The sequence below is a fragment of the Meles meles genome, chromosome 18 (genome assembly GCF_922984935.1).
Source record: "Meles meles chromosome 18, mMelMel3.1 paternal haplotype, whole genome shotgun sequence".
Lineage (NCBI taxonomy): Eukaryota > Metazoa > Chordata > Mammalia > Carnivora > Mustelidae > Meles > Meles meles.
This window is the reverse complement of record NC_060083.1, coordinates 64,303,857-64,318,160: the sequence shown is the minus strand read 5'-3', so window position 1 is coordinate 64,318,160 and position 14,304 is coordinate 64,303,857. Positions and strand designations below refer to the sequence as shown.

Sequence of the window (14,304 nt, the reverse complement as noted above, 5' to 3'; positions counted from 1 at the left end):
CTCGTGGGCATGGACCCAGAACTGGTGCTGCTGGGCTGTAAACTCCACGTTTAGCATTTTGAGGAATTGTCAGACTGTTTCCAAAGGGGCTTACCACTTTACATTCTCACCAATGATGTGGGAGAATAATCTGATATTTTTTTGATATTATTGTAAGTAGCATCACATAAAAATTTTGTAGGTATAAAGAAATTAATTTAACTTCATTAATCTTGTATTCAGGAACCCTGCTGAACTTGCTTTTAATTCCAATATTTCTCTGTTGATTATTTTGGGTCGTTTATGTCTACAATCCCCTTTTCTCTTTCTAAGCCTTGTGCTTTTTATTTCTTTTTCTTGACTTGAGTTTCCAGTCGGTAGTTAACCAGACATTGCGAGAATGGGTGTCCGCATCTCCTTTCCAATCTCAGAGAAGGTGCTGAGCCCTTTCACTGTTCAGTGCACCGTTTGCCGTAGGTATTTGTCACTTCTGCCCTTCATGACATTGGGGAAGTTCTCTTGCAGAGCAAGGAAGAGTGGATGGCCCAGGGAAGGAAAGGCTCTTGTCGCCGTGCCTGCTGGGCGGGTCCCCCACGGCCGCTGGGCGCCTCTGCTCAGGGCCTGCCCCATGGATGAGGAGACCCCCAGCATCCGCATGGACGGGGCCTCTGCCCCCATTTTCTCCCATTCGGGGGCGCTCTGTTCACTATCTTGTTAAATCTTCACAAGAATTTAAATTTTGATGAAGCCCCACTTTTCTTTGAGGATTCTTCACTTCACTCAGGGTCACCGAGATTTTCCTCGGAGTTCCCGGTTTTAGCTCTGACACTGAGGTCCGTGGTCTACATCGGATTCACCCTGTGTGCGGTGGGGTCTGTGTGCCTCCTTCCCCTCTGGCCCCGGGTCCCGGCCTCTGCCTTGCAGGTCCTTGTCTGCTGGGTCTGAGCCCGCATCGCCCACCCAGGTGCTTCCCAGAAAGCAGAAGGTCTCCACGGGTTTCTTCTCGTGCCAGCTCCGCCACTCTGGGTCTTCGCATCTCCTTGGGAATTTTGGGGGCAGCTTGCCAGTTTCTGTAAAAATGCAAGTTTGAGATTTGGATTTGAGTTGTAGTGAATCCATAGGTCCATTTGGGGAGAACTGTTTCGTGATGTGGAGTCTTCTGACCCATGAATGTGGGATGTGTCTCTGTTCACTTAGATCTTTCACTTCTTTCAGCGAGTTTCCCAATTTCCACCGTACAAGTATAGCGCTTTTTCTGTTAAATGTATATCTAACGATTTTAGTCTTTCATGTGATTGTGAGTACATTATTTTCTTAATTTTATTTTCAGATTGTTTGATGCTGGCGTATAGAAGTACAACTGAATTTTTTAACTGTAATTTGTATTTTTTTTATCATGTATTTTATTTTATTTCATCCCACCCATTTCACCCATCCCCCACCCCTCCTCTGGGGACAGTCAGTATGTTCTGTAGCTCAGAGGGTGCTTTTCGGTCTGTCTCTCTTTCTCTTTTTCCCTCTGTTTGTTTGTTTTGTTTCTTAAATTCCACCTATGAGTGAAATCATATGATGTCTGTCTTTCTCTGACTGACTTATTTCAGGTGGTGTTATATCCTCTAGTTCCATCCACGTCGTTGCAAACGGCAAGATTTTGTTTTCTGACGGCTGCGTAGTATTCCATTGTGTATATATACCACATCTTCTCTATCCATTCACCTGTCGATGGACATCTCAGCTCTTTCCGTAGTTGGGCTGTTGTGGACATTGCTGCTATGAACATCAGGGTGCACGTGCCCCTTCAGGTCACTACATTTGTATCTTTAGGGTAAATACCCAGTAGTGCGATTGCTGGGTCATAGGGCAGCTCTATTTTCAACATTTTGAGGAACCTCCATGCTGTTTTCCAGAGTGGTTGCACCAGCTTGCATTCCCACCAGCAGGGCAGGAGGGTCCCCTTTCTCCGCATCCTCGCCAGCATCTGTCGTTTCCTGACTTGTTAATTTTAGCCATTCTGACTGGTGTGAGGTGGGATCTCACTGTGGTTTTGATTTGTATTTCCCTGATGCCGGGTGATGTGGAGCACTTTCTCATGTGTCTGTTGGCCGTCTGGATGTCTTCTTTAGAAGAATGCTCGTGTCTTTTGCCCATTTTTTTTTTAAGATTTTATTTTTCTATTTGACAGAGAGAGAGACAAGTAGGCAGAGCAGCAGCAGAGGGAGAGGGAGCAGCAGGCTCCCCACTGAGCAGGGAGCCTGATGCGGGACTCGATCCCAGGACCCTGAGATCATGACCTGAGCAGAAGGCAGAGGCTTCACGGACTGAGCCCCCCCCAGGCGTCCCTCTTCTGCCCATTTTTACTCAGATTATTCATTTGGGGGGTGTTCAGTGTTATAAGTTCTTGATATATTTTGGGTTCTAGCCCTTTATTGGACATATTGTTTGCAAGTATCTTCTCCCATTCCATAGGTTGCCCCTTTTTTTCAGGAGCCTCTTCTCTCTTTTTAGCTCCGTCAGTCTTCAGATCCATCTCTGGGGTATTTGTGTTGTGTGAGGCCATGGGTCCTCCTGCTCTGCTGCCATCGTCCTGCTCCTCACACGCAGACTTGGTTTTGTGACCGACAGACCTGCATGTGAGACCGTGAGGGCCCTGAGGAGCGCACAGGGAGTAATGTCTTTGATAGCAGGCGTGGCAGCGTTTTTCTAGATGCGTCTCCTGAGACCTGGGAAACAAAAACAAACTATTGGGACTTCAGCAGAATAAAAAGTTTCTGCACAGTGAAGGAAACGATCAGCAAAACTACAGTTGATTTTTGTTTTGCTCTTGAATTCTGTGATCTTGCTTCGTATTTTTTGTGGATTCTTTGGGATTTTCTAAATACAAAATCATGCCATCTGCAAATCAAGGCAGTTTTGTGTCTTCCTTTCCAATCTGGTGCCCTTTTTCCTCCTTTCTTGCCTGGTCCCACTGACCAGAAGCTCCGTGCAGTGCTCTGCGTGCGAGGGCAGACATGTTCCCTCATTCCCAGCCTCAGGAAAACCCTTCCATTGCTCACCTTTGAGGTGTTAACTGCAGGGTTTTGTAGGTGCCTTTTATCAAGATGGGGAAGTTCCTTTCTATTCCTATTTTGTTGAGAATTTTTATCTTAAATGACCATCAGATTTTGTGAAACCCGTTTTCTGCGTTTATTGAGGTTGTCATGTAGCAATTGTTCTTTTTTGTGTCCCCGTAACACATGATAGGAATTGGCTTCCAGATGCTGAAGTGACCTTGTGTCCTGGGAAGACCCCACTTGGTCAGGGACTAGTCCCCTGAGTATGTTGCTGGTTGGTCAAACACCCCTTCCGTCTACACCCGTGTGCCCTAACGCTCTCTGGTTTCCTTGTGGGGCCTTACCTGGCGCCAGTGCCAGCCACTTCGAGGCAACTGGGACGGATTCCTGCTGCCTCCATTTCTGGAGACTTTGTGATGGCAAGATACCATTTCTTCCTCTTTTCTTTTCTAAGATTTTATTTCTAAATAATCTCTACACCCAATGTGGGTCTTGAACTCACAACCCTGAGATCAAGGTCACATGGGCCACCCCCTAAGCCAGCCAGGCGCCCCCTTTTCTTCTTTAAGTGTCGGTAGAATTCACTCTTCATGCCATCTGAACTTGGACTTTCTTGTGGGGAGAGATTTTTAATTCCTAATTCAATATGTTTTTTTCCTTTTTATAGATCTATTCAGATTTTGTATTTTTTCTTCAGTCTATTTCAGAAACCCATGTCTTTCTAGCAATTGTCCATTTCATCAGAGCTGCATGATTTGTTGGCGGCTGGTTTGGGCTCCCCTGCCGCTCTCGTACCTGCTAAGAGACCGGCCCTGCTGCCTTCGTTTCATTCCAGAATCTACGTGCTTGTGTCTTCTCTTTCTCTCCGTCCAGCTCAGGAGTAACATGACAGCTCATGGGCCAACCGCTGGCTGCCTGTTTTTTATGGTCTCTAAGCTATAAATGGTCTTTTTTTTTAAGTGCTACAAAACCAAAACGAACAAAAGAGAAGAATATTGGCAGAAACTACATATGACCACAAAGACTGAAATATCTAGTATCTGGCCCTTTACAGAAAGTTTGCTGGTCTCCCGTGTAGCTCAAGGTTGGTTACATTTCTTGTTTTCGATGAACCAGTTGTCTGATTTTCTCTAGTGTTTTCCTTTCCTCTCTCATGGCTCAGATCTTTATTATTTTCTTCGGTTTACTTTTCATGTAGTTTGCTCTTTTCCGTTGGTGTCTCTTAAGAACCCGGTCTTAGCTGGCACAGGGGTGGCCTCAGCTGGGCTGCCGTGTCCGTGCTCGGCTCTCCTCTGCACGCCAGTGGTGGGTCCCCCGTGCTCTCCTGCATTGATTACTGACCCCGCTTTCGTGTGGCCAGAGCACACGCCTTCTCTGGCCTCGGTGCTTTAACACCGCGGCCTCTGCGTGTGGCAAACATTGCGGGCAGGCTGAGCGCCACTCTGTGGGCTCCCGGCCTGCGGCCTGGTCCGGCCCAGCCTGGTGTGCACGGCGCATGGCCAGGCTCCCGCTCTCGCTCAGGTCTGCGTCTCTCTTCGGCTCCGAGCGTCTCTCTTTCCGCCTCCGGGGTGGCGGGCTTGCGGATGGGCCCAGGCGTCCGCTCTCCGCTGGGTCGCCCGCGGCCACCCCCTTTGTCTCCCACCACCGCAGTTCGCGTGGGGGTTTCCGTGCGCCACCGTCCATCATTCTGTCTTTGGGCCTGAGTCTGTCTCTTGCGAACAGTGGGTGGGCAGGTCTTGTTTCGTTTCTGCGTCTGTTTTTAAAACGCGGTCTGACAGTCGAGTTCCGGGAAAGGACTGAGTTTATCCACATGCGTTGGTTGCTACTTGGCTGTGTGTTGGCCGTTCCCAGTTCGTTGTCCATCTCACTCGTTGGTTCGTTCACTCGTTCCCCCGTTCTGCCCCTGCCGCCTCCGCATTTTTCCTGAGTAGATCATTTCTGTGGTCCTACTGACGATTATTCATTTTTAACTCTTCTGAACTGTTTCCTTAGTGGTTGCTTTCCGGGGGTCTTTCTGTGTTGTTCTGTGTGTTTTCCTCAGGTGCCTGCTTATTCCGTGCACCGGCCTCGGTCTCCGAACACCTCCCTGTGCAGTTGGAGGTCTTGGACGAGGGTCCACTTCTTCCAAGCTTCTCCCTGGTTTTCCCAGGCACCTGGGAGAGCCACCGTCCTGGGACCGCCAAGGTGGTGCCCCCAGACCCCTCTCACCCGAGGGAGGTCGGGGCTGCCGCCTGGGGAGAAATCCCCCCACCCTGGTCGTGAGCAGCCTGGGCTCCAACCTCCCTCCTCTCAGAACCAGCGTCAGTGAGGCCTTCAGGGCAAAAGGGGCTTGTGTCTTCTGAGTTCAGGCCTTCTTGCAGGTCTAGGCCCAATGCCTGCCAGTGCTTCTCCTTAACCTGGGTCACTGCTGCAGACTAAAACACACAGCTCTCGGCTGAACAGAGAGGAGTGTGGTTAGCGGACCACTCCTGCAGCCGGAATGTGGAGTGTGCAGACCACAGGAGCAGGAAAGCCCTCTGGGACTCAGAGTCTGAGCAGAGACGCGCAGGAAGCTAATGTAGGCACGTCACTTGACCCCATGCTTTGCAAGCTTTCGACCTGTTGGTGGGTCCACTGTCTTCCTCGCCGTCTTCAGCGTCTCCCTGTGGAGTGTGGGTCCTGAGTGTGGAGGTCTGACCACGTAACTTCTGTCTGTCTTCCAGTCCACGTGTCTGAAAGCCAGACATAAAGACACTTCACAACAGAATAGAACAAAATAGACTTTTCACTCCGTGTAGAGGGAGAGCGTCGTGGGGGTCAGGGTAACGTTCACGTCGGCAGCCCACCTCACACCTTGCATGTCCCGGGCCTCCGTCCGCCTCCAGCTTTTCCCTGACGCGGGCTGCGAGCCCACGGCCACAGTCTCACTCAGAAGCTACTTAACTCGAAGCTCCAGGATTCTTTCAACTGCAGAATTCTTTGACTAGATGAGCTTTTTTTCCACCCATTATTTTTGTGGTCAGAAAGGAAACGGCATTTCATCCCGAATTCCTGTTATTTTTATAAAACATCAAAACCCTTCGCCCTAGGCTGCCACGAACGCGGGTTCTGAACCGGTGTCGCTGCGGCGTTCCCGCCGGTCCGGGGACTCCGAAGCCTCTCAGGCAAACAGGTGTGCCGGCTGCTGCGCCCTCCCTGCCGCGCCCCGTGGGGTCAGGACGGTGCATCCACTCTGGGCTCCTCCGCTTTGCACTCGGCTGCTGACTTTGGCTGAGACCAGCTCCTGGTGTTTGGAACTAGCTGCGAGCCCTGTGGACCTGGCAGAGCTGCCCATCCTGGCCGGGCGCCGGCATGAGCGGTGGTGCAGATCACCGCTCCCAGCAGACACGCATCTGGGCTTGTTATTAAAATACCACATGGTTTTCGTGTGCGATAAAGACGTCTTCCCCTTTCCAGCCCGTTTTTCTCAGGATGGTCTCAGAGAACAAGGAGCTTCTCTGTGACCCATGGGACCCCTGTGCACCCAGATTGTGTGTGTACCTGTCATGCTGTTTGGTTTTTGGCTTCCGTGTTTGCTCATTGGGTTCCTCCTTGAATTTCTCAGTCAGTGAACGTGTCAGCCACCCCCGGGGCGCTCTGTGGACCTCAGAGCTTGACGTGAGATGCCCGGGAGCCATTCTCGTTCAGGAGGTGGTGGAAACTTACGCTGGAACGTTGCTGAGAGCTGGGCCTTTCTGGCAGTTTAGCTGTTAGCACAGATCGGTTTCTCAGTTAATCCCGTGTTCGGATTTTAGCATGTAATTGCTGTGAGGTCTTGGGGAAATACGTAGCCTTTCCAAGCCTTGTTTCCTTTGGCTACAAAACAGATAATTTTAGCTCCTCTGTCTCCAACTGTAGATCATGATAAATGTCCCCCCCCCCCCAAAAAAAAAAAGAGCGAGAGTATGTGGGAGTGTTTTACGAGTGGCGGAGTAAGTGGAAACACTGTCCAGTCTGGAGGGGACGTCGTTTGTCCTGCGAGTGTTCTGAGGGCCAGAGACAGGCCTGCGCCAGCCGCGTTCTGAAGGCCCTTCCCTGGGCTGTGGGGTCTGGGCATGTCTGCTGAGGTGTGGGGACGGGAGGTCAGAAGGCTGGGGCGTCGCGCTCGGGGGGCTTCCCTGTGTGGTGGTGCCCTACACCACGAACCCCAGGCCATGTCCTGCAGCCCCGCATGGGGTCCAGGGCCGAGCGTGCCACCCGGCAGAGACCAGCTCTAATGCTAACCCTTCTTTCTGAAATACCCGTATGCTTGCGTGCTGGCTCTTACCCCTTCCCACGTATAACCCAACATGGGCATCAAAGACTGGTTTAGGAGACGGTCAGAAATTTGTAAAATTCTGTGGGAGGCCATCAGACAAGGAGCCATTTCTCAAGAATCTGATCGGCCGGCCTTCCCTTTAAGGGAGATTGCCCCTTTGGCCCCTGCCCTGCTGTCTTGCTGTTCCCGTTATGGAAGTGGACCAGGCTGACCTGGGGTGTGACCTCTTGTGCCCCCGCACAGCCCCACCTGCCCATCTGTCCTGCTGCAACACCCCCCTTCTCCTGTTTCCCTCTCAAGGTTCCCAGGCTGGTGGACGATACACACGACTGGAAGTGTGCCCCCAGCTCGGCCAGGGAGGGGCTCGGGCACTGGAAAAGCCCACAGTTGACTCAAGGTTTCCTTTTCTGCTTCTGTCCTGACGTCTGGCACCGCGGGTTCCTCCCGTTCTGTTCTCACACCTGCCCTCCTCTCCTGCCTGCTGAGCTTGGGCTCTGCTGGGGCTGGTGCAGGACCCGCCCTCCGTCCCCGTCCCTTATGTCCCTTCTGCCTCTCCTGTGTCCTTCCTCCTCCTCCTCCTCCTCCTCTTCCCCTTCCTCCTCCCCATCTCCCTCCTCCTCCCCCCATCCTCCTCCTCCTTCCCTGCCTTAGCCACGGGCCCCCTCAGCTCCATTCGTCACCAGTAATTTGATGAAGACGATGTGCACGAGGCCCTTTTGCAGGAACATGAGTACACATTCAGGCTTTTAGTTTATTGCTCAGTTTAAAGAGAGTTTCTCCCCAGTGACAGTATTTTTCTTGTATTGGGTACATTTGTACCTTGAACCAGAACACTGAGATGCTCTTTATCATGATACAGAATGTGCCTGTAGAAGAATGCACAAAACATTTGTGTACTTTGAGGGTTGATTAGGAAGCAGACATGTACGTGAGCAGCTCCTGGTCAGGAAGGAGCCACGTGGCAGTGCCCCAGAGGTACCCCTGCCCCTCCGTCCCTGTGCAGAGCGGCCATGACTCCCACTTCAGGATCATTCTTGCTTTCCTCTGTAGTTTGCATAATGTGTGCATTTCTTAGACAGTACGGTTAATTGTTAAGTAAGTGTGTGATAGGACGTGCCTTGTCCTGCATCTCTGGCTCAGCACGTGTCTGTGTGGGTGTCTCTGTGCCGCAGTCTCAGTGGTGACGGCCCCTGCCGGCTTCTGCACTCTGGCGCCCCCGACAGCGGCCGGTCCGGTGTGTGAATGCTGCTGCTCGGAGCGTGTCCGTAGGTCCTCTGACGCTCACGCGCTGGACTCCTTTCCCCAGTAGGTGACGTGGCTGCGTCCTGGGGCTTCATGTCCTCAGGCTGCTGGACACCTAGGCCCTCTGGGTGTGGGGCCAATGGCAGAGCGCATGCCCTTGCGGGGATGGCCAACGTCTCCTCGCCGACTCACGGGGGGCCGGGCCCAGACATGGAGTCTGTGCCGCCTCTGCCCGTCTCTTGCCCATTTCACTGTTACGTGTGCCGCCGTTTTCTTTCTTGTCTGTGGGAGCTGCTCCACGTGACTTTGGACTGTGTTTTTCACTTCAGGACGATGTGATGATGCCGCAGAGGGTGAGGCTCCAGCTGGAGGCTGCTGCCCAGCACCCGACGAGTGTGAGTCTGCGTCCATCCCCGGGCTGTCCCCAGAATGTTCCCTGGACTGTCCCCAGAATGTCCCCAGACTATCCCCAGAACATCCCTAGAACATCCCTGGAACCTCCCAGACCATCCCCAGAACCTCCCAGACTGTCCCCGGATCATCCCCAGACCATCCCTCCGGACCCCGCGGGCCATCTCCAAACTTTCCGTAGATCATCCCCAGGCCATCCCCCAGACTGTCCCAGGACCATCCCCAGAATGTCCCGGACTGTCCCCAGACTATTCCCAGACCGTCCCCCAGGCCATCCCCGGACCGTCCGCAGATCGTATCCAGGCCATTCCCCAGACTGTCCCAAGGCTGTCCCCGGACCATCCCCAGACTATCCCCAGGACGTCTGCAGCCTGCCCTACAGACAGGGTTTCCAGACTGCAGGGATCACAAACAGTCCAGGATCCCAAGCGTTCTGCTAACTATTGGCTGCATGTGCTCTTGGAAAGACAGGCAGGCAGCTGCTGTCCAGGAGGACCGGGCACGGCCACAATGGCGCCATGAGGGGGGGTCCCTGGTTGGGGAGACTTGCATGATTTTTCAAGATGTTACTATTGGAGAAACCGTGTAAAAGGTACACAGGATCTCTGTGCGTTATTTGCCCTACAAAAAACAAAGTTTCATTAAAAGAACTGAACACAAAATTATGCAAGCAAAAACTTTGTCTTCGTTAGCATTCCTGCATTAATATAAATTAATCACCACACAGACGTGCTATAGACAGCTGAATTTAAGGAATTCAAGAGTCATGGTAGAACTTCTGACAGTTTCTTTTTATGTGTTTATTTACTTACGTATTTATTTTAGAGACAGGGCGTGAGCGGGGGGCAGAAGGAGAGGGAGAGAGAGCACACACCTGCTTGGGCAGCCCCGGCCCCCAACGGCCCCTGCCGCCCCTCCAGCAGAACTCAAAACCTGGGGACAGCACACTTTGGCTTTGGTCTGTGTGCGGGTGTTTGGGATGCCTGTGTGAGCCTGCTCCGAGGTGGAGGGTCCCGTCCTCCAGAGTCCGCTGAGGCTGGGCCCCACTGTAGGTGTCTGGGCCCTGTTGCTGCAGAAGGAGCCACTCCCTCTGGGGGACACCCAGCAGCACAGGGCCTGCTCCCCCCCCCACACCCAGGCGAGGCTCACAGGGCTCCTGTAAGGGCCCGGGTGTGGCCAGCAGCCGACCCTGACCTGCACTCTCTCCTCCTCAGAGTGGTCACTAAGACCTATATCACTGAATCAGTCTCATTTTTTTTTTAAGATTTTATTTATTTGAGAGAGAGACAGTGAGAGAGAGCATGAGACGGGAGAAAGTCAGAGAGAGAAGCAGACTCTCCAAGGAGCAGGGAGCCCGATGTGGGACTCGATCCCAGGACTCTGGGATCATGACCTGAGCTGAAGGCAATCGCTTAACCAACTGAGCCACCCAGGCGCCCCTGAATCAGTCTCCTTATTAAGAAATTATGGGGGGTGGGGGCACCTGGGGGGCTTCATCATTGAGTGTCTGCCTTCAGCTCAGGTCATGATCGCAGGGTCCTGGGATCAAATCCTGCGTTGGGCTCCCTGCTCAGCTTCTCCTTCTCCCACTCCCCCTGCTTGTGTTCCCTCTTTCGCTGTCTGTCTCTCTCTATCAAATAAAAAAAATAAAATCTTTATTAAAAAAAAAATTTAGGGCGCCTGGGTGGCTCAGTGGGTTAAGCCTCTGCCTTCAGCTCAGGTCATGATCTCAGGGTCCTGGGATGGAGCCCCGCGTCAGGCTCTCTGCTCAGCAGGCACCTGCTTCCACCTCTCTCCCCCTCGCCCTCTGCCCCTCGTGTCTGCCTGAGTCATGGTTCAGGACGAACCTGCTGAGGTAGCTGGACATCTGACCTTGTGCACAGATCATTGCAACTTGAATGCATTAAGGGGGAAGGCTTTTCGGCGACAACTCTAACCTGGGGTGATTTCACTGGTGCTGCTGGAACCGGCAGGGTAGGACCATCCATCATGGGGTCCAGCCTGAACCCTGCATCTCCCTCTCCCCCTTTCCTCCCAGAAGTTTTCCCAGCCCGACAGATCCAGGTCTTTGCTATTTCCCTGCTGGCTGCGCCAGCTCATGCCAGGTGAGACGTCTGTGAACAGGTGTGTGTGCCTGTCAGCCCACGGTGACTGTCTTTTAAGTTCTGTTTTGTTGCCTCACAGATTATTGGTTGCCGAGTAAGGAGAGAGCCCCCCGACTCCACTGAACGATACACCCGGTGGATCAACCAGCTAACGCCGGACCAGCTTCTTACTCAGGTACCCCTGCCCCCCTCCAGGAGCCCCTCAGGACGTCCTGAGAGCTGTTAGTCCCTGTGTTTGCCTGACCTGTGGGTCTGGCCTGGGAAGGAGCCAGAGCCAGCAGGCAAGTGTGGAAGGCCTGGCTGGAGGCTGGGGAGGGGAACAGGCATCCAGGAAAGGCCCAGGTTTCGGGCAGGACTGGGGGCTGTCCCCAGGGCAGGCTGCCTTGGAGCAGGGTCTGAGGGAGACGTGCCTCCTGGGTGGGGCTGGCCGGAAAAACCAGTGTGCAGGCCGTGGGACCCGCAGAGGAAGCAGGACTGCGTGCTCTGGTCCCAGGTTCAGGTCTGCCGCCGCGGGGCCAGAGTCCCTGGAGTTTGCTTCTGTATCCAACCCGCCTTGCTAGCTGGTACACTCTGCTCCACGCACACACACACGCACACGCGCGTGCACACGCTCGCGCACACACAGAAAGTGCTTCTGCACGTGGGCTTACGTGTCACATTTTGAGAAGATGAAGATCCCATGAATGGCCTCTTTAGATCCAGCTGCCCCAAAGCCCAACAGGCAGGAGAACAGCCAGCACGTGGACCCCACGCGGCCTGCACCTTCCCCTCACAGAACGAGGGGGCCTTGAGGTGGGAGCTCGTGGCCATGGGAGGGAGGGGCCTGCAGAGGTGGCTCCAGGCTGTGGGTCCGGGGTGCCACTCCTACTTGCCCGTGCCGCTGCCCAGCTGTCCCTGGTGGCTTCCCCGCTGGAGCAGAGAAGTCCCTCCCCTGTGGGGCATAGGGCGCTGCTGCTTGGGGCCTGGCACCGCACACAGCCTTCTCCCCGGCAGCTGGTACAGTTGCCCAAGGGTGCAGGGCGGTTTCGAGGGGTCAAACCTCATGACCCAGAGTTGCAGAGACTGCGGAGGGTCTGGTGGTGAGCATCCCTTGCGTTGCCTCCCAAGACGGTAGGCCTGTGGGGCTCATGCTTCTGGAATGCACCTTTCTACGGACACGGTCAGGACACGCACTCAGGGTCTTTCTACGGACACGGTCAGAACACGCACTCGGGGCCTTTCTGCGGACACAGTCAGGACACGCACTCAGGTTGGCTTTTGTTTTTCTTAACCAAGATCACAGCGGACTTGGTGAAGAGCTGCTAAGGGCTTCATCTTCCTAACTGGGGAATTCAGACTCCACATTCAATGGGAAAGCTTCTGGCCCTGATTTGGGGCACCCAGAGGCTCCTTGGCAGGGCCAGGCCCTGCCCAGCCCCAGCAAGGGTCTGGAGACATGGCGCTTTGCGAGTGCTGGAGCTCTGGCAGCTGTGTGCGTCGGCTGTCGGCCTGTGCGCCTGGTTCTCTGGTAGAACGTGAGTCATGTAGGGGCTGTGTCGCCAAGCGCCGAGGGTGTAGGTTCCATGCCGTGGGCATGTCTGCAGCCAGAAATCCAAGTTCTGAGTGGAGGGCATTAAGCATCATAGAAATGATTAAGGCAGGGTCCTCTTAAATAGTGTTTTTCTTTATCAAGTTAAGGGAAGATAAAGTCTGACGTTTTTCAAAAATAAACTGAAAGAAGCTGATGTTCTCTAAGCCACTGGTCAGTGCCACAGGTGCAGAAACCACCACCACCCCAGCAAGGGGAATAGGCCGGCTGGGGAGGTGGCGGACGTCCATCCTCTAAGCTGATCTCATTTGTGAGATGGGGAGCAGCATGATTCCCAAGGGGCCTGCATCTCCTGAATCAGGGAGACCAAAGGGGAGGCAAGGCCGGACCCCTCCCGGCCCCCCGCCCTGGGCTCTGGCAGCAGGGGCTGGAGGGGGCAGAGGCGGCTGGCCCCTGAGGTCCAGGGCTCAGCCTGCACCGCAGGTCAGCACCAGGCCTGTGAGCAGTGCTGGTGTCCCGGTCCCGCCGGGGGCCCCTCCTGATCCACATGGCGGGGGTGCCCAGGGCTGGTCATGCCCGAGGCCTCCATCAGCTTCATTACCTCAGTTTTGTTCATAGAATTCAAGGGTTTAAGCACAATATCCAGGCTCATTCTTTGACCCACTCATTTGAGGATATTTGGCAACACGCGGGATGGTCTCCATTGGCTGATTTAGAAGACGGTGTTGGGGGGAGGGCTCTGGGTGACAGGGATGCTCCCCTGTCCGTAGGGGACACTCAGGTCCTCCTTGTGTAAAGAGACTGTTTCACACTCATCTGCCTCTGTGTGCCTTTCCCTTGAAGATTTGTCCTTCCTAGTACAATGATTTGATCTAATGCTAACCCACACTCATGACACTTCAAAACTCACGTAATTTGAAACAGACTAAGCTGTACTGTTTTTCTTCATTTTTTTTCATTTAAAGGGAGCACCAGAAAGTGTATCTGCGGTACAGATTCACAGAACTGACAGCTTTCTCTAAAACATACTATGGAGAGGGGAAACTTTGTATTAACGTCTGTTTCTCTGTTAAACCCAGAAGCCACAGATCTTGGATCTAACATCAGAGTTTATTCTTGTTGCTGTGTGGGTGTTAAAATGTCAGAATACTGGAACATTTGTTATCTGCCTAAAGATAGTCTTCCAACAAATTAGAAGTAAGGATAATAAACCACAGGAATCTGGAAATGAGTCATACAAACTCTGCTCTTCTCTGAGAAGAATTCATATCACTTCCTGGTAAGACACCACTAATGAGCCTGCGAATGTCATTAAATGCTTCATTCTCCTTTAGCTGCAAGGCTTTTCCGTTCGGAATACAAGTCTGTAGTCCATAGTTTTGTCTTTTTGGAGTACCAAAAGCATCTACAAGGGTCCGTCAGTAAGCATCTGTCCGTCCTGAGCCTTTCGTGAGGGCAGACTCTGCTGTGGGCAAGGGAGGCCAGAGCCGATAGGCTTGTTTCACTGGAAGGAACTACATAGAATTTCTGGGAAGTGCACTTTCCGTTGCTGGCAAAACAAGGGGAGAGACAAAAGCAAACCCCCAGGCCCCCAGAACAGCAGCAGGGGCCCCCGAGCCTCGCCTGGAAACTCCTTCCTTTTGACAAACTTTAAGAAACTGGATTATCTGATTTTTCAGTTAGTGGCACATCAGAACCAGAAGGAGACAAAAT

The 14,304-nt window shown here is 53.2% G+C and overlaps 1 protein-coding gene across 7 annotated transcripts in view; it reads left to right on the top strand.

The window, feature by feature from the left end:
- The window catches only part of B3GNTL1 (UDP-GlcNAc:betaGal beta-1,3-N-acetylglucosaminyltransferase like 1), a 72,108-nt gene that overhangs the window by 26,407 nt on the left and 31,397 nt on the right, over positions 1-14,304 (top strand). For all 7 annotated transcript variants that reach the window (XR_006815860.1, XR_006815861.1, XR_006815859.1 and 4 more), the window contains 2 exons: positions 8,877-8,942; positions 11,143-11,238. Coding sequence is in view for 2 of the 7 variants with exons in the window: in XM_045984085.1 (XP_045840041.1) it covers positions 8,877-8,942; positions 11,143-11,238 (162 nt within the window). In the remaining 5 variants the exon portion in view is untranslated. The remainder of the gene's footprint in view (positions 1-8,876; positions 8,943-11,142; positions 11,239-14,304) is intronic.